The following is a 17,511-nucleotide window of genomic DNA, read 5'->3' as shown; positions in this document are numbered from 1 at the left end:
TGAAGAAGAATGCAATCAATGGAAAACACACCTTAACATTCAGGTTCAATAAATACGTTTCTTTTGATAACAGATTTGTTACTTTTAAAAATGTGAAACTGGATTAAAAATATAAAACAACCTTAAAGTTTATCAAAAGTATGTGTGTGTGTGTGTGGGGGGGGGGGGGGGGGGGGGCTATCACAAATATACAAAAAAGCTGGATGATGTTCTTATGTTGCAGTTCAACAAGCCCGGTATTCATAAAACTTTGATCATCGTTTATGATATGGCTTCTCATATTGAAAATAAGAGACAGATTCTAACTGTTGTATCTTAAAGACATAGGCCTGCTTACCCTCTCTGATTCTTGGCCATCCTTCTTTCCCAGAAAACTAGGCTTTAACTGGTACATTCATTCAGCCAATAACAAATAAGACAAAGTTCCATTGAGAGTCTCTTTTGTCCAAATTATAGAAAAGATCACAACAACAACAAAAATGTTCTGTGTGCTTTCTTCTTAGACTGGCTATGATTTTTTTTAATTCATATTAATGATTATTCTTCTCTGTGTATAACAAAAACTATTTAGTTTCCAGTACACTGAGAAACCTAATATACACTATATTGTATTGTAAAAGGATTCACTCACCTGCCCTTGACTCTTCTGGGAAGGCTGTTCACAAAGTTTAGGAGTATGTTTGTGTGATGATCCTGGCACTGGGGTTGGTTTGTTCTTCACTCAGTACACCTATCTCGGCTCCACCCCAACTGCAATCAACCTTCACCGTTTTCACCTGATTCCACCTCCTTATAAACCACCGCCAAACAAACCACCAGCGCCAGATCGTCTCAAGCTAACTCTCGAGTACTTTCAAGCCCTTTGATTCTGCATGCCTGTTCTGTTTCCCGACCCTGATCTGTATTTGGAGCCCTGGATTTGCCTTCTCCTTTTGTACCTCTGAGCCCGCAAGATATCGAACCCTGGATTGGACCTGGACCTGCCTTTGGATTTCCCCTTTTTTGAAACATTGTGTGCACCCGGTGAACAAGTGATTATTCCTGGACCGTCTCTGGATCACACCAGGAGAGTTCCAGAAGACCATCAGCCCGGCTGCCGCCCCCACGGCTTACGCCCCGCAGACACAGCCTGCAGCCGGACTTACAGCTCTCAGCAGGTTAGTGATTCAGCTTCACTCCCTCCCGACCATTTCCCTTCCTATCCTGATCACTAACCCGCTGTCTCTACCGCAGGAAGTTATCGGCTCGTGAGCTACGCGTCACCGCAGCACACTCAGCTCCTGAATAAAGAGCCCATTAATTGTTACAGACTAACCTGTTCTGAGTCGATAATTGGATCCGTTTTTCCCCGCACGTTACAGAAACGATCTGGCCACTTAAACATGGATCCATCCTCAGATGATCAGTGGCGGTCCGGTGTTGAGAGGTCCATTTCTCAGCTAGAGGAAGGCGTAGCGGAGATATTAGCCCACCTACGCAGCCCGGCTTCTCCGAACCCGCCACTTCCGCAAACTTCCGCCTCCGTCACCGGGCCACGCCCAGAGACGTCACTTCCCGAGCCGCGTCTCACCCCGCCCGAGTTTTTTAAAGGCGATCCTGAACATTGCAGGGCTTTTCTCACTCAGTGTGAGATTTTGTTTGAATTACAGCCATCAAGTTTTCCCACAGATCGCTCAAGGGTTGCCTATGTAATCTCCCTGTTGGCTGGAAAGGCAAGATTGTGGGGAGCGTCTGAGTGGCAGAACGACTCTCCCCGATGTCATTCTTATTATGCCTTCTCCCAGGAACTCATCAGGGTTTTCAGCCCACTATTGCCCAGTCGGGAATCCTCAAGGGGGCTTTTGGCTCTCCGGCAAGGGGAGAGGTCAGTCTCTGATTATATAATCGAGTTTCATCTTCTTTCTGCTGAAAGTCCTTGGAACGAACCAGCTCTGATGGACGTTTTCTTCGAGGGATTGAGTGAGAGGGTTAAGGATGAACTTGCTACCCGGGATTATCCTAATACCCTTCAGCAACTGGAGGACCTGGCAACTCGAATCGACCTCCGTCTTGTGGAACGGCGAAGGGGTCGCCGCTTCGCGCCCCCTCATCGTTCATGGTCGTCCTCACCTGGTCCAGCAGCCCCATCACATCCTCAGGGGTCAACGGAACCCGAACCCATGCAGCTGGGGAGGGCTAAATTGTCCTCAGAGGAGCGTGACCGCAGGTACAGATGCAATCTCTGCTTATATTGCGGGGGAGAGGGACACCGAGTCTGTGACTGCCCAATTAAAGGGGCAGGCTCACCTAGAAGAGGAGGTTCTCTACTGAGCCGTACTAAGTTTCTCGTCTCCCCTGATCTCCGTTTACCCGCTACCATCAACGTCGCTGCTAAGTCTTATAACCTGTCTGTTTTTGTTGATTCGGGGGCAGATACCGAGTTCATGGACGAGGGGCTGGCCAGGAAGCTAAACATCAGGCTCGTTCCGGGCCCGTTCCCCCGCAGCATCCTGGCGCTGGACGGCCACAAACTTAACCATTCCCACCTCATCACTGAACCGGTTGAGCTGCTGATTGGAGGTAACCACAGGGAGAGCCTCACTTTTATGATTATTGATTCCCCCCAGGTACCAGTGGTCCTTGGTGCTACTTGGCTTAAGAAGCATAATCCTCTCATTGACTGGCGCAGGGTAGAGGTTACCGGGTGGGCTCCTACCTGTTCGGCCTCCTGTCTTCACTCAGCTCAACCTCTCCCACTACCAGAAGAGAGCGCGGAGGACGTCTATCCTGACCTGACTAAGGTTCCCTCCGAATACCATGACCTGAGAGAGGTCTTCAATAAAGCAAAGGCCACAAGCCTACCTTCTCACCGTCCTTTTGACTGTTGTATTGATTTGTTACCCGGTACCACCCCCCCCAGGGGCCGCCTTTACTCCCTGTCCACCCCTGAGTCTGAAGCCATGCAGCGTTACATTGATGACGCCCTCAGGGCGGGCATTATCCGTCCCTCCTCCTCTCCTGCAGGCGCAGGGTTTTTCTTTGTTGGGAAGAAGGATGGTTCGCTCCGTCCCTGTATTGACTACCGGGGACTCAACGACATCTCAGTCAAGAACCGATATCCCATCCCTCTTATGAACATGGCTTTTGATCAGATCAGTGGGGCTAAGATTTTCACTAAATTGGACTTAAGAAACGCGTACCATCTGGTTCGCATCAGAGAGGGGGATGAGTGGAAAACAGCGTTCAACACGCCCACAGGTCATTATGAATATTTAGTTATGCCTTTTGGTCTTACTAATGCCCCGGCGGTGTTTCAGAACCTTGTGAACGAGGTCCTCAGGGATATGATTGGCAGGTTCGTTTTTGTTTACTTGGACGACATTCTTATTTATTCTAATGATCCCAAAACCCACAAGCAACATGTCCGTTCAGTCCTGCTCCGCCTGCTACAGAACCAGCTGTATGTGAAGGCCGAGAAGTGTGAATTTCACATGACCACCACCTCTTTTCTGGGTTTCATCTTGTCACCGGGTCAACTGTCCATGGACCCAGCCAAGATCCGGTCAGTCACGGAGTGGCCCACACCTTCCGACCGTAAGCAGCTCCAGAGATTCCTGGGGTTTGCAAATTTCTATCGGCGTTTCATACGAAACTTTAGCCAAGTCGCCTCTCCGCTCCACGCCCTAACCTCAGTTAAGATGAGATTTGCCTGGAATGAGCAGGCAGACCAGGCTTTCCAGCGGTTAAAGCGTCTATTCACCTCTGCTCCGGTTTTGGTCTCTCCCAACCCGGAGAGACAGTTTATTGTGGAGGTCGATGCCTCTAGTTCCGGCGTTGGTGCAATCCTCAGTCAGAGGACCGAGGAGGGTCGAGTACATCCCTGTGCTTTCTTTTCTAGAAAGTTGTCCCCAGCAGAGCAAAATTACCATGTTGGCGACCGGGAACTCCTGGCAGTGAAACTGGCTCTGGAGGAGTGGAGGCATTGGCTGGAGGGTTCTAAAGATCCTTTCCTTGTATGGACTGATCACAGAAATCTGGAGTATCTCAAGACGGCCAAGAGACTCAACCCCCGACAGGCTAGGTGGGCTCTCTTTTTCAGTCGCTTCAATTTTTCCCTCTCCTATAGACCGGGTTCAAAGAACACTAAACCCGATGCCCTCTCCCGGATGTTCGAGGATGAGAGGGAGGGTCCTGATCAGGAGCAGGGTCACATCCTTCCAGAATCAGTCAGATTGGGGGTTACTCGGCTCGGCCTCGAGCGTGAGGTCAGGAGTTCTCATGCTGGAGTGCTTGTTCCTGAGGCTTGTCCCAAGGATAGACTTTTTGTTCCAGAACCACTAAGGGGCAAGGTACTCGATTTCTGCCACTGTTCTCGTATTTTTTGTCACCCCGGCATCACCAGATCAATACGCATCGTTCGCTCCCAGTTTTGGTGGCCCACACTGTCTAAGGATGTTAAAGACTTCGTCTCCGCCTGTGCCCAATGTTGTCAGGCAAAGGTCTCCCGGCGACCACCATCTGGTCTCCTGCGGTCCCTACCTGTGCCTTCCCGACCTTGGTCCAATATATCAATGGACTTTATCACGGGCCTGCCTGTTTCTCAGGGCAATTCAGTCATCCTGACCATAGTGGACCGCTTCTCAAAAATGGTTCACTTGGTTCCATTACCAAAACTCCCCTCAGCAAAGGAGATGGGGTTCATCTTGGCGAGGGAGGTATTCCGACTGCATGGCCTACCTTCTGACATTGTTTCTGACAGGGGTCCTCAGTTTGTGGCCCGTTACTGGAAGGAATTCTGCGCCCTGTTGGGAATCTCTGTCAGCCTTTCTTCTGGTTTCCACCCCCAAACCGACGGCCAGACAGAGAGGCTCAACCAAGAGGTGGAGGCTAAGCTTCGCCTCCTCTGTAAGTCTGACCCCACGAAGTGGGCACTTAATCTGCCCTGGGCAGAGCACGCCATAAATTCCTCGCCCTCCAGCTCCACTGGACTCTCTCCTTTTTTCACCGTCTATGGGTTCCAGCCGCCGGTGTTCTCTGTCGAGCAGAGGGAGTCTAGAGTTCCGTCCGCACATCTTTCCGCGCTGAGGTGCCAGCGCGCCTGGAGGAGGGCTAAGAGGGCCATTCTTACCGCGTCCCAGAATCAGGCCCGGGCGGCCAATCGCCGGCGGGTTCCAGCCCCGCAATATCTCCCAGGAGATAAAGTTTGGCTCTCCACCAAGGACCTCCCTCTGAAGGTAGAGTGTAAGAAGCTGGCACCCCGTTTCATTGGGCCTTTTTCCATCTCTAAGGTGGTGAACCCGGTGGCAGTCCGTCTTCGCCTGCCACCATCCATGAAGATCCACCCTACCTTCCATGTATCTCTGGTCAAACCCGTCAAATCTTCCAACCTGTTACCCAACCCCCAACCCCCACCTCCCACTCGTATCGTTGACGGCTCCCCGGTTTATACCGTGAGGCGTATTCTCATGTCCAGGAGATGGGGCAGGGGTGTTCAGTACCTCATCGACTGAGAGGGTTATGGCCCGGAGGAACGCCAGTGGGTTCCCTCCCGCTTCGTCCTGGACAAGTCCCTCATTCGGGAGTTTCACAAGGCCCGTCCTGACCAGCCAAGGGCGTCTGGAATCCGCCCTTAAGGGGGGGGGCTCTGTGATGATCCTGGCACTGGGGTTGGTTTGTTCTTCACTCAGTACACCTATCTCGGCTCCACCCCAACTGCAATCAACCTTCACCGTTTTCACCTGATTCCACCTCCTTATAAACCACCGCCAAACAAACCACCAGCGCCAGATCGTCTCAAGCTAACTCTCGAGTACTTTCAAGCCCTTTGATTCTGCATGCCTGTTCTGTTTCCCGACCCTGATCTGTATTTGGAACCCTGGATTTGCCTTCTCCTTTTGTACCTCTGAGCCCGCAAGATATCGAACCTTGGATTGGACCTGGACCTGCCTTTGGATTTCCCCTTTTTTGAAACATTGTGTGCACCCGGTGAACAAGTGATTATTCCTGGACCGTCTCTGGATCACACCAGGAGAGTTCCAGAAGACCATCAGCCCGGCTGCCGCCCCCACGGCTTACGCCCCGCAGACACAGCCTGCAGCCGGACTTACAGCTCTCAGCAGGTTAGTGATTCAGCTTCACTCCCTCCCGACCATTTCCCTTCCTATCCTGATCACTAACCCGCTGTCTCTACCGCAGGAAGTTATCGGCTCGTGAGCTACGCGTCACCGCAGCACACTCAGCTCCTGAATAAAGAGCCCATTAATTGTTACAGACTAACCTGTTCTGAGTCGATAATTGGATCCGTTTTTCCCCGCACGTTACAGTTTGTGGGAATTTTGGACCATTCTTCCAGAAACACATTTGTGAGGTCACATACTGATGTTGTACGACAAGGCCTGGCTCTCAGTCTCCGCTCTATTTCATCCCAAAGGTGTTCTATCGGGTTGAGCTCTGTTCACTGGAACTAAGGGGCCAAGCCCAGCTCCTGAAAATCAGCCCCAGACCATAATCCCCCATCTGCCAAACTTTACACTTGGCACAATGAAGTCAGACAAGCACCGTTCTCCTGGCAATCGCCAAACTCAGACTCGTCCATCAGATTTTTAGATGGAGAAGCGTGATTTGTCACTCCAAACAACGTGTCTCCAATGCTTTGCATTGCACTTGGTGATGTAGGGCTTGGATGCAGCTGCTCGGCCATGGAAACCCATTCCATGAAGCTCTCTGCACTGTTCTTGAGCTAATCTGAAGGCCACATGAAGTTTGGAAGCGTGTAGTGATTGACTTTGCAGAAAGTTGGCAACCTCTATGCACTTCAGTATCCACTGAACCCACTCCGACAGTTTACGTGGCCTAACACTTCATGGCTTAGTTGCTGTCATCCCCAAACACTTCCATTTTCTTATGATACAGCAGTTGACTCAAGAATATTTAGAAGTGAGGAAAGTTGACAACTGAATTTGTTGCCCAGGTGGCATCCTATCACAGCTTCACACTGAAATTCACTGAGCTCCTGAGAGCAACCCATTTCACAAATGTTTGTGAAAACAGTCTGCATGCATAGGTTTTATACACCTGTGACCATGGAAGCGACTGGAACACCTCATTCCAATAATGTGGATGGCTAAGCAAATACTTTTGCAATATAATGTGTATTTAGTTATGTTGGAACCGTCTTTTATTTTGAAATTCCACATCAAATCTTAAAGAGCTTTGTTGAGCAGCCTATGGAGGTGTTCTACTGTAATGCTGAATCAAAATTTTCCCTTAAAACATAAGGGTCAGTAGCAACATTATCAGCAACTTAGGTCAAAGTGAATATATAGACAGATTTTGAAGGGCTTTTACTTTGAAATTCCACATCAGATGTGGGTGAAATTTGTTGAGCAACATCTGGAGGTGTTCTACTGTCAGGCTGAGGTAACAGTATCCCCTGAAAATGTACCGTTTAGTAGCAACCCTGTCAGCAACTTAGGTGAAATTGACTTAATGTAGAGATTTCGGAGGGCTTTAATTTAGAAATTCCACATCATGTAAGTGAATTTTGATGAAAAAAGATTTTGATGAAAAATGATTAGGATCTCAAGATCTTAATCTGTCGTCTGTAAGTGAAAGTAGTCACTTCGAAAAAAACAATTGTTTTAATATCCCTGTGCAAATTCTCAGTTATCCGAGTCATCGCAACAGCAAGCCTGTTTAAGGCTGTTTGCTATTTCTTTTAGTAATTATTCAGGCTAAACAGTGACTATGACCAAAATATATATTTCTATATTCACCAGCAGGCCTGAATAATAAAGAAATATTACATAAAGCTGTAAGAAATGATTTCAACTAACTGAAGTCCATATGTGCAACAAAACAAAGAATACAATATGTTGATACACGTCAAACACATTGCTTTTATTTTGGGAAGTAGTCTCAGGCATTACTACCATAATGCATGGTGCTCGCATGACCTTTAAAACCAAGAGAGGGCTGGCATGACTGCTGTGTCCCCAGTGGCGGCTGGCTTGACTGCAGTAAACTCATTTATTTTCATTGGAAAATCGCCTCACTTTTCTTAGAGAATATCGTCTTACTCCCCCTCTCACCTGGTATATCTGCACTGAGATTTGTATGGACGACAAGCCTTGCTTTGTCTTGTCTAAAATCAAATCTGCGTAATGGGCCTTTCAGATAGGAAGCGATTTGCGCTGCGCTGGCCGCGGGGTTCAGCGCATTTGCACTGCGCTGCGCCGGCTGGGTTGCCGGGTCTAGTCATTTGTTAGTTGTTCCAGCTTTTAGTCAGCAGCAAATATGTATCTGACCCGTGCTAAGAAGCAAGCGCTAGCACTAGCCCTGCTAGTTCGAACAAAAAGAGCAGCAAGGAAGAAGAGGCTGTGGGTGCACGAAACCCTCAGGTCCAGAGAGCAGCTTGGGGAGTTCCGGCTTGTGAAAGAGCTCCGTTTTCACAGCGACCGGTTCCAGGTCTACTTTCGGCTCAGTATGGAGCAGTTTGAGAGTTTGCTGGGGAGAGTCGGACCACGGATCTCAAGGATCCATACAAATTACCAGGAGCCAATTTCTTCTAGGGAGCGTCTGGCAATTTGTCTGAGGTAGGTGATTTAAATTAAAATAATATGTAATAAAATAAATCTAGGCTACTTTTCATTTTATAGCCTGTTTTGCTGGAGTCCCGCCAGTCATGTCTTTCTCCCGCCCACACATCAGGGTTTTTTTCAGCCTGCACTCTGTAAATGGAATTTAACTTGTATTAATTACCATTAGCTCATTGATTTCTTTATAGGCTGTTTATAAAATATCCTTTGACTGATTAGGCTACATGGAAACTGTATTTCAAATTAGCTTTATTGGAGGTGGTTGAAAGTTGTGCAGTTTAATTTTTATTGAGCATTATGATGTTATTCATTTCAGATATCTTGCAACTGGGGACTCCTACACCACCATCGCTTCTAGCTACAGAATGGGCATCTCCACTGTGGCAGACATTGTGCCAGATGTGTCCAAGGCCATTTGGGACAGCCTGGTGGATTTGTATTTCAATTTCTGCCTGTACCAAAGGTTGCTGATTGGCATGAGATTGCTCTGGGCTTCCAAGAGAGGTGGAATTTCCCCAACTGTGTGGGAGCAATAGATGGGAAACATGTGGTAATCCAGGCATCACATAATTCAGGTTCCCAGTATTTCAACTACAAGGGAACATACTCTGTTGTACTTCTGGCAGTTGTGGATGCAAGGTATCTTTTTAGGGTGGTGGATGTTGGAGCTTTTGGCCGGAACAGTGATGGAGGGACCCTTGCTGCTTCTACCTTAGGAGAAGCCCTGCGAGAAGAGAAGCTGCATCTCCCAGAAGATGCTCCCCTTCCACGCGCCAATCACCTGGGGCCCATGCCTCATGTCTTTGTGGGAGATGAGGCTTTCCCCCTTAGGTAACTTATATTAATTATACATTATGCTCTACAGTATATATAGAGTGGAATAATTTGCCTCTGAACAGAAATAATCTCTGGTTTTCAATTCACATGCAGCATCACATTTGTATAAAATCGCCTTTTAATTGTCTGATTACTTGTTCTGTAGCATTATGTTAAATATTAAAGTTTTTCATTACCGGTTATTGAATTGTAGCTTGTATCTCTGGTTAAATGTGTTTTTTTATTTTATCACAAGGAGGAATGTGCTGAGGCCATATCCTGGAAGAAACCTCTCCCAACCAAAGAGGATCTTCAACTACCGCCTATCAAGAGCGAGACGAGTAGTTGAGAATGCCTTTGGGATTCTTGCTGCACAGTGGAGAATCTACCACCGGGTGATTGGAGTGAGCCCTGAAAATGTGGATGCTGTTGTGAAAGCTACAGTGGCCCTTCACAACTTCCAGAGGTGGAACTCCACAGCTGAAAATCCTGTCCCACTGGAAGAATGTGACATCCCTGCACTTCAACAAGCAAGGAGAGCGGGCGCCAACAACGCCACCCAAGAGGCTGTAGCTGGCCGGGAGGCATTCAACAGTTACTTCTCCTCCGCCGTTGGTGAAGTGCCCTGGCAATACAACGTAGCCTGATGTGCCCACCTCTCACCTGTCAACCCTCTGCTACTCTTCCTCATCATAAAACAAAGGCTCTTTTAAGAGCCACTCACTTAAAAGGGCTGATTTCCATAAAAATATTTATTCCAGCATTCTTTGTGTGTTTACACATACCTGGCCAATAAAGCCGTGCTTCTATCTTTCTGCTAAATGTGTACTTTACAAATAACCATAAATAGTAAATTAAATATGATATGTACATTTCCTGACTTAAAACTTTAACAGACATAGTGCAGTGATTGACTTTCTTTTAGTTTACATTACCTGTTATAGTCATTATTTTCATTATCTTCATACAATTCTCCTAATTGAAATATATATAGGTAAGAACTAATCTGACGTCCTTAAGAACATATTCATTACATTCATTACCATATTAATATTACTTTATTTGCAATGTCTTGGAACACAAATGCAGAGCTTATACACTAAGCAAGAATTCATCATAACATGAATCAAAACTCAAACAATGAATTAAGTAAACTACTTAAGTATTAGAACAAGGACTGAATGACTTTGTTTTTCTTAGGAAAACTCAGCCCTGTGAAAAGCGGTCATGATTTCTATTTTAATTTCACTCCTCTTTTCACGTGAAAGGTTTCTGAGACGTGGTGCTAGACTTAAAAGAAAGAGCTCCTCCTCATCTGCAGACTGGTTAAGCACATTCATCACCTGACTCTCAAACTCATCGTTCTGTTCCTGCCTTTTTTTTGGTTTTGCTTGATCCCTGTGGAGCCAGGGGTGCCCGTTGGATGTAAGACGCTGCAGGGGCATGGGAGGCTGCTGAAGTTGCAGGGGCATGAGATGCGGCTGAAGCTGCCGGGGCATGGTAGGCTACAGCTGAAGCTGCAGGGGCATAGGAAGCTGAGGTAGATGGGTGCTCCTGGGACACATCAATAGCTACTGGGTCAGGCAGGGTCTCAGAAGATTCATCAGTGGCCAGAGATGCAGGGGTAGACGGGGAGTTGTGAGATACTTCGGTCAGGTAAAGGGTAAAGGTTTCAGGTGGTGGTGACTGAGCAGCCAGGAGTGCTGAAGTAACGTGGGGAGCAGAGGACCTCTCTTCTAGAGATGGGGACATATTGGAGGAAGTGGCCCTCTCTCTGACATGAGGCTCCAGGAAGCTCATAATGGAGAAATACTTCCATGTGGTCTTGTGTTCTGCCCCTGCACCACTCTTCTTCTCTCTCATGGTCTTTCTTTCCTTAATATATCTGTCCCTGAGATTTTTCCATCGCCTTTTACACTCATCCTCTAAATAATAGGAGAAAATGTGTTAATCATAGTACATGAAAGCTATAATTTAGTCCTACTTCAATTAAGAAAATAGATGTAGAGCTATTGAGGGAGAACACATAACACTAAGATTTACATATTGCCTACCTACCTACCAACAAGCTACCTGACTTAAAACACACCTGACACGCCTACTTGGTTGGAAATGTGTTTCCATGCTACTGCTTTCCTCCCGATGTCCCTGTACAGTCGCAAACTTGTGTCATATAGTTCGGGGAATTCAGACACACACAGTATAAGCTTTTCCTCCATTTTGCTTCCTGGTCTTTCCAGCCGATGGCCCGGTTTCTGTCTGAAAGGCCCATAAGGTTCTTAAGACATTTTATTCTGAAAAATGTGGTGCTTTTGCAATGCATGAGCGACCACTTCCGGTCTCGGAATATGAACAAACAGGCCTCTTTTTCGTTTATGTTTTAAACCATTTTTGTTTTTTCTTACCCGAAATGGAAAATGAAATTCAAATCATTTTTCAAATTTCACTTTTCCCTTATTGACAATGAAAAAGAGAAATGCTTTGTATTTCGATTTTCTTTTTTGTATTTTAAAACAAAAATCAAACGGCCATTTGTTTTTGTTTTTTTAATTGCTGTTTCTGAAATGAAAATCCAATGACCAAAAGATACACGGACCTATCACCATGCTGGTAGTAACAACGACATATTTTAAGCAGACTGCTTACTCATCCATCATCAGGTCATTTTTAAGGCTAAGCAGTCTTAAAGTGAGAACAGCTACAGTTGTATTCGAGAGGTCTGGCAGGTCAATGTCTTCTGCCTGAAGAACATGACAGTAATTAGTTAATGAGTAGAGCAGTCAATGAAAAACACTACATGTGTATTTTATATGAAATACCAGTGAATGAAAAGTTCACTGGTATTTCATTCACAAATATGACATTCTTGGAGAATTACTGTAGTACAGTATGATTTCATAGCTTTTCTGGTGGCTAGGAAGATGGTATATAGGAAGATTATATATATATATATATATATATATATATATTATATATATATATATATATATATATATATATATTATATATATATATATATTTTATATATATATAAAGAGAGAGAACACAAAGTAAGAGAGGGTTAAATAGAAAAAGAGAGATATATAGAGAACACAAAGTAAGAAAAAGAAAGAGTAAAAGAGTACACACAGTTGAATCATAAACTTACATTCCAGGTCTTAAAAAAATCCAGCAGCATCTTCACGCAGGAAGATGGGAAGTGCCTGCAGAGCAATTGTGCGTCTGCTGTTAACATCAACGTCTTCCTAGAAGACAGAGGGATTGTGGGTAATAGGAAAGCATAATTGCAGAATAAGCAGAATATTAATCATATGCATATATTAAATAATACTATAGTACAAATTGTCATGAGGTAGGAAATGTTACATACAAGGAGATCATAGGTCCTGAAGATGTTTCTTAGCAATTCAGAAGTTTTGCCAGTGCGGGCCGCTTTCTCACGGAACATCGTCATTAGCCGTGGCATGTACTTATCAAATGCAGAATAAAATGTACTCTTTAAATTTATATTTGTTATTCGATGGAATTCTGCACAAATCTGAAAATGCAAAAAGAAAATTGGTCACAATGACATTAAGTTATATATTGCTGCAGCATGGCATCACTACCCATAGGTCAAATTATGCTAAAATCGTTGCACTTCCTCACAACTGGGTGTGTGTGTTAGACCACTTCCTGAGGGGTGGCTACACTGCTAAATATTATTGGCTGTAGAGCATGTCCGATTTTGATGACGGAAACTGCTACAGGTATCTTTAGTGAGGATAAGTCTGTTTCTTTAAAGCAACATTAAAGCACTTTTATTTGTTTATCCAGCACCTACTTTGCACATAACATGGTCCACAGATAGGGTAGAGTATGTTACATGATTTTATGAAAGTATGATGTATTGCGACATCGAAGCAAATAATCAAATTAGTAGTTTCTTACATCTCATTCCATCGAACTACAGATCCGCCAACCGATCTGGTAAATTTACATAGTGCGGTTATAGCCGATAGAGAGCCGCGAAGCGAATGCAGAAGTGCCGTTCACCCTGTTATTAGTTGATGAACCACTGAAATTATCTTGGAAACATTATTTTAAGTTACAAAAAACTCTTTAGTGTTGCTTTAACAACAGAAACATTATGCAAATGCTGAAACATTTGTTTCACTTTCAATCCATTATGGCAAAAATAGGGGGTCAACAATTCCAAAAGTGTCTAGTTTTTTAAAGGTTGTATCAGCGATTGTGGGTGACGTCACTTCTGTTGGGTGTTTGAAGCGGGATCACAAACAAACCAAGCTAGCTCGTCCCTCCCTTACGTGTTTCGTGCATCATAAAAAAAATGCTGCCCTCCTTCAGTTCAGACTTTGAGTGCAGCCATGCATATGAGCGCTAAACCACACAACACCCACTCCCTGTCGGTGATTGGTTGGAACACTATTTATTTTGGATTTGAGCGGTTGGTAGCACCAATTGTTTTTGTGTACAGATCTGGGAGCCTAGGCTGCCTATAGAGAAGCGTTTTTTTGATGGCCTGCTTATGGGGCAGCTAGCGGATCGTGAGGAAGATTAGATAAATGTGATTATTTTTTGGGCCTGCAATCGCTGATACAACCATTAAGATTTGATACTCGGTTAAAAAGATAGTGCATGGGTGAAAAGCCAAATTTTACCTATTGGGGCACTAAAGCCCTTCAGTGGCAAAAAGGCAATTTGGTGAAATTAATCATATGACTGACCCATCAGTGGGGTCAGTCATATGATTGGTGAAAATGTGATAGTTAAGGTAGACCCCCATTAGATTGCAACTTACGGTTGTCTAACTATATGGTCATATAAATTACCACAGACTTCAAGTGCAGTGAAGAGATGAATATTAAGAAGAAGTAGAATACATAAAAACACAGTGAGTGCATTCCCAGCTTTGCTGCTAGGCCCCCAATTAAGCAAACCACATATAGTATGTAAATAACTTCAAATTACTTGTGACTCCATTCGAAGAGCAGGCCAATTTTCCAGGACTTCACTCACAGGTTGTGACGGGTTGTCCACAATAATGTGCTTTCTGCGCAGTGCAAAGGTAGTGTTCATAAGCCTATCAATTAAAACTGGATCTGTCTCGGCCCTCGAAATTTCTTCAAGAAGCTGCAGTCTGAACTGTTCAGAACTAGTGGCATTTTCTCCTTTGGGGAAGTTTGGCAAGTAATTTAGCTCAGCTCTGCAAGCTTTTTTATGTTTGCATGGGATGCTGCTCCATCAGGGTTAGACTGGCTTCTTTTGCCTGAGTTAACTGCTACCTCTAGACACCCAGCTCTACTCAACTTGTGACGGTAGTTACCCATTTTAAAAAATAAGCTGGTCTGCCAAGCTAACTAACCACAATCACTCCCACGCTGTTTTAGGCAAGGGTGCTTGCGCACTAATGCCTCTGCAGCTTTTGCCAATTCGTCTTCACCGGCATAGGCATTGAAACTAAAAATGACCTCAGCCATTTTTTCTAAAACATTATGTTTCTGCCCTTTTGTGAATTCTATGGCTGTTTGTGTGGCATTATATGCAGTGTTACCTGCCTCCAGTATGTGTTCCACATCATAAGACACATAGCTTACGCTTTAGTCGAGGTCTGCCCGCTGGAAGACGATAAACAAATAAATAAACAAAGTAGCCTACAAGCGCGTTCTTACCTTTTGTGCAGAGTCAGAGGCTACGGTTTGCAGGCTGATGTTGTCTTCTTCTTCTTCTTCTTTAAATTTAATGGCAGTTGGCATACCAACTTGGTGCATTACCACCACCAACTGTTTGGGATGTGGAGTTTCAATGCGGAATTAGACAGCTGTATTATTCGAGAAAAAAAAAAGACTGGGGGTGTAATCTTAAATTCTATTAAAAAGACCTGTTTCCTTTAAATACCGCATGAGAGCTGGCAGGCTGATGTTGTTGATGATCTCCCAGATGTTGTTGCCTGCCTACATCCAGGTGCACAGCAGTCCTTGCGAACAACTAGTCGTACGATGTCAAAGTGTAACAGATTACATTCACCACAATCGATCATAGACTAGTTCATCCACCATTCATTGGGATATCCGATTTTTTGTATTTGTTTATATTGGTTTGTGTAGGTTATTAGGTTAATTGCCATGTTGATATGAACCTATCCAATGAACTGGCACGTCATTATTACGTCAGACGTAAATTCAATCCACTCTTGAAAGGAATGAGTTTGGGGGTCAGTTCTACTCATATACTAAGAGTTAATCTTGTCAAAATAATCAATAACTGGGTAACCAGTTGAGTGAACTTAAAACATTTGTGGTGCCTGAACAATATGGCAGCTTTGAGTACAGGGGCCTGTTTCAGAAAGGAGGTTAAGTGAAAACTCTGAGTATGTTAACCCTGAAATGAGGGAAACTCTGGGTTTTCTGTTTCAGAAAGGGAGGTAAGTTAAACCTGAGAAAGCAGAGTAAGTCAAGCCCGTTTCTGAAAGAGAGGTAACTTATACTCAGAGTCAGTTACCATGGCAATTTACTCTGTGAACCTAACCTGGTTGGGAGCAGGTTTTCTTCAGAAAACCCAGAGTTTATTTTGGTCTCCTCCCCTTTTTTAAAGAGGAAGTGGTGTTTAAACACCTCAATGATTTTTTGGGGACATATTAATTGCGCACATTTCAGTCACGCAGAGCGCATCAAAGGGAATGAAATGACATGACCTTTTATGGATGATCCTGTTGACGAAGAGGTTGTATTACTTCGTAGGGAGTTACATTTACGTCGGGAAAGGATTTTGAGGCCCAGAGTGGATTTTTTGTCATATCCCTATCCTATCACAGCAATTTATATGGTGTTGTTCATCTGCTAAAAAGAAAGAAAACAAAAAAAAAAGATTTTAAAATAGTTTCAATACTTCCTAGAATTCACCTGTGACCATACACTCACCTCTCACTTTAGTTTCAGAATGTTGATTTCCAGATCTGCCTTTTGGATCTGGCAGTCCAAGTATATAAGTTCTTTGCTGTTTTTTTCTATCTTTTTAATAAGAAGAAGTCTATATAACTCCTTAACTGGCAACTGAAAATACAATAGATTAGAGTTACATCATGAATGTAGTCTAAAATTCAGAATGAAACTGTGACATTTACAGTAAATCACTGAACTGTGTCCATCTGTGCACCAGAAGTTGATGGACCTTCCTCCTGCTGTTCTTCCATAACTCTGGGGGGTAGAGATAAGAATGACCATTTATAGATATAAACTTGGATTCTATAGGCTACTCCACATATAAATGTGAATGTGTAGATTGTTTGATGTGTAGACATATAATCTTAAAATTACCTCTGTAGGCCTGTCTGTGGCAGCAGAAACGGTTTCTTCATCCCCATCATCCTGTGAAGATGAGCATTTCATAGAGTACACTTTATAATACTATTCATCATAATTGATGGTGTATGGAGTAGGGTACTGACAACTGTATGGGGTACTGTTGGGACAGGAGGCTCCAAGAGGCAGATATTACCATCCGAATCTGTTGGGACCAACAAAAAACCCAACCCAAAGTAATATAAATGGAAATATCACATTCAGTCTATATAAAAAAATAACACTGTAGGTAGACCTCTTACATTTTATGAAGGCACTTAAATCTTCTGGAGTGACTGGCTCTGATGAAGTCCCTCCAGGAATTCCCTCAGCCATTGGCCTTCCAGCATTTAGGCTCAGGGCCATCTCTTCTGCATTTGTCAGGGGTGGTGGTGCAGGTCCTCCCCCTGTTTTACGAGCCTCTGCCTTCTGTCTGTTGGCTGAGTAGAAGTCAAATGAGAATGAACATTTAGACATATGTCAAAAATGCTACACTGAATGCCATTTAGTCATTTAATATGTCAAATGTTTGTAAAGCCAGGTAGCTACTCCTATGATGTGCTCAAGGCTTACCTGCTTGAAGTATGTTTTTATATTTCATTTTCAGCTGCTGCCATGTTCTTTTGATGCCTGCAGGATTGCACCTATCCATGAAAATTAAATTAGGTTTAATAAAATACTGTTCTTCCAGTTTCACCTCTGATATTATAACAGTTGGGTAAGTTACTCTAAAATAGTTCTTAATTACTAACTACAAATTTTATCTTCAACAAGTCTAA

General features: G+C 44.3%; 2 protein-coding genes across 4 annotated transcripts in view; both read left to right on the top strand.

Annotated features, from left to right (window-relative positions):
- The window catches only part of klhdc8a (kelch domain containing 8A), a 209,318-nt gene that overhangs the window by 84,681 nt on the left and 107,126 nt on the right, over positions 1–17,511 (top strand). The window lies entirely within an intron of this gene.
- On the top strand, positions 9,148–10,217 carry LOC118567106 (protein ALP1-like). Its single transcript, XM_036151260.1, has 2 exons — positions 9,148–9,407; positions 9,649–10,217. The coding sequence occupies exons 1-2, from the start codon at positions 9,367–9,369 to the stop codon at positions 10,037–10,039; spliced, it is 432 nt and encodes a 143-aa protein (XP_036007153.1). The 5' UTR covers positions 9,148–9,366; the 3' UTR covers positions 10,040–10,217.

This window comes from Fundulus heteroclitus, chromosome 20 (assembly GCF_011125445.2).
Source record: "Fundulus heteroclitus isolate FHET01 chromosome 20, MU-UCD_Fhet_4.1, whole genome shotgun sequence".
Lineage (NCBI taxonomy): Eukaryota > Metazoa > Chordata > Actinopteri > Cyprinodontiformes > Fundulidae > Fundulus > Fundulus heteroclitus.
This window is presented reverse-complemented; position numbering and strand designations above follow the sequence as displayed.

What these genes read in the sequence shown, in the direction of transcription:
- LOC118567106 (XM_036151260.1), top strand. Translation starts at nt 9,367, where the DNA reads ATGCCTCATGTCTTTGTGGGAGATGAGGCTTTCCCCCTTAG. An exon ending in GATGAGGCTTTCCCCCTTAG is followed by an intron (nt 9,408 to 9,648) that starts GTAACTTATATT and finishes TTTTATCACAAG; the next exon opens with GAGGAATGTGCTGAGGCCAT.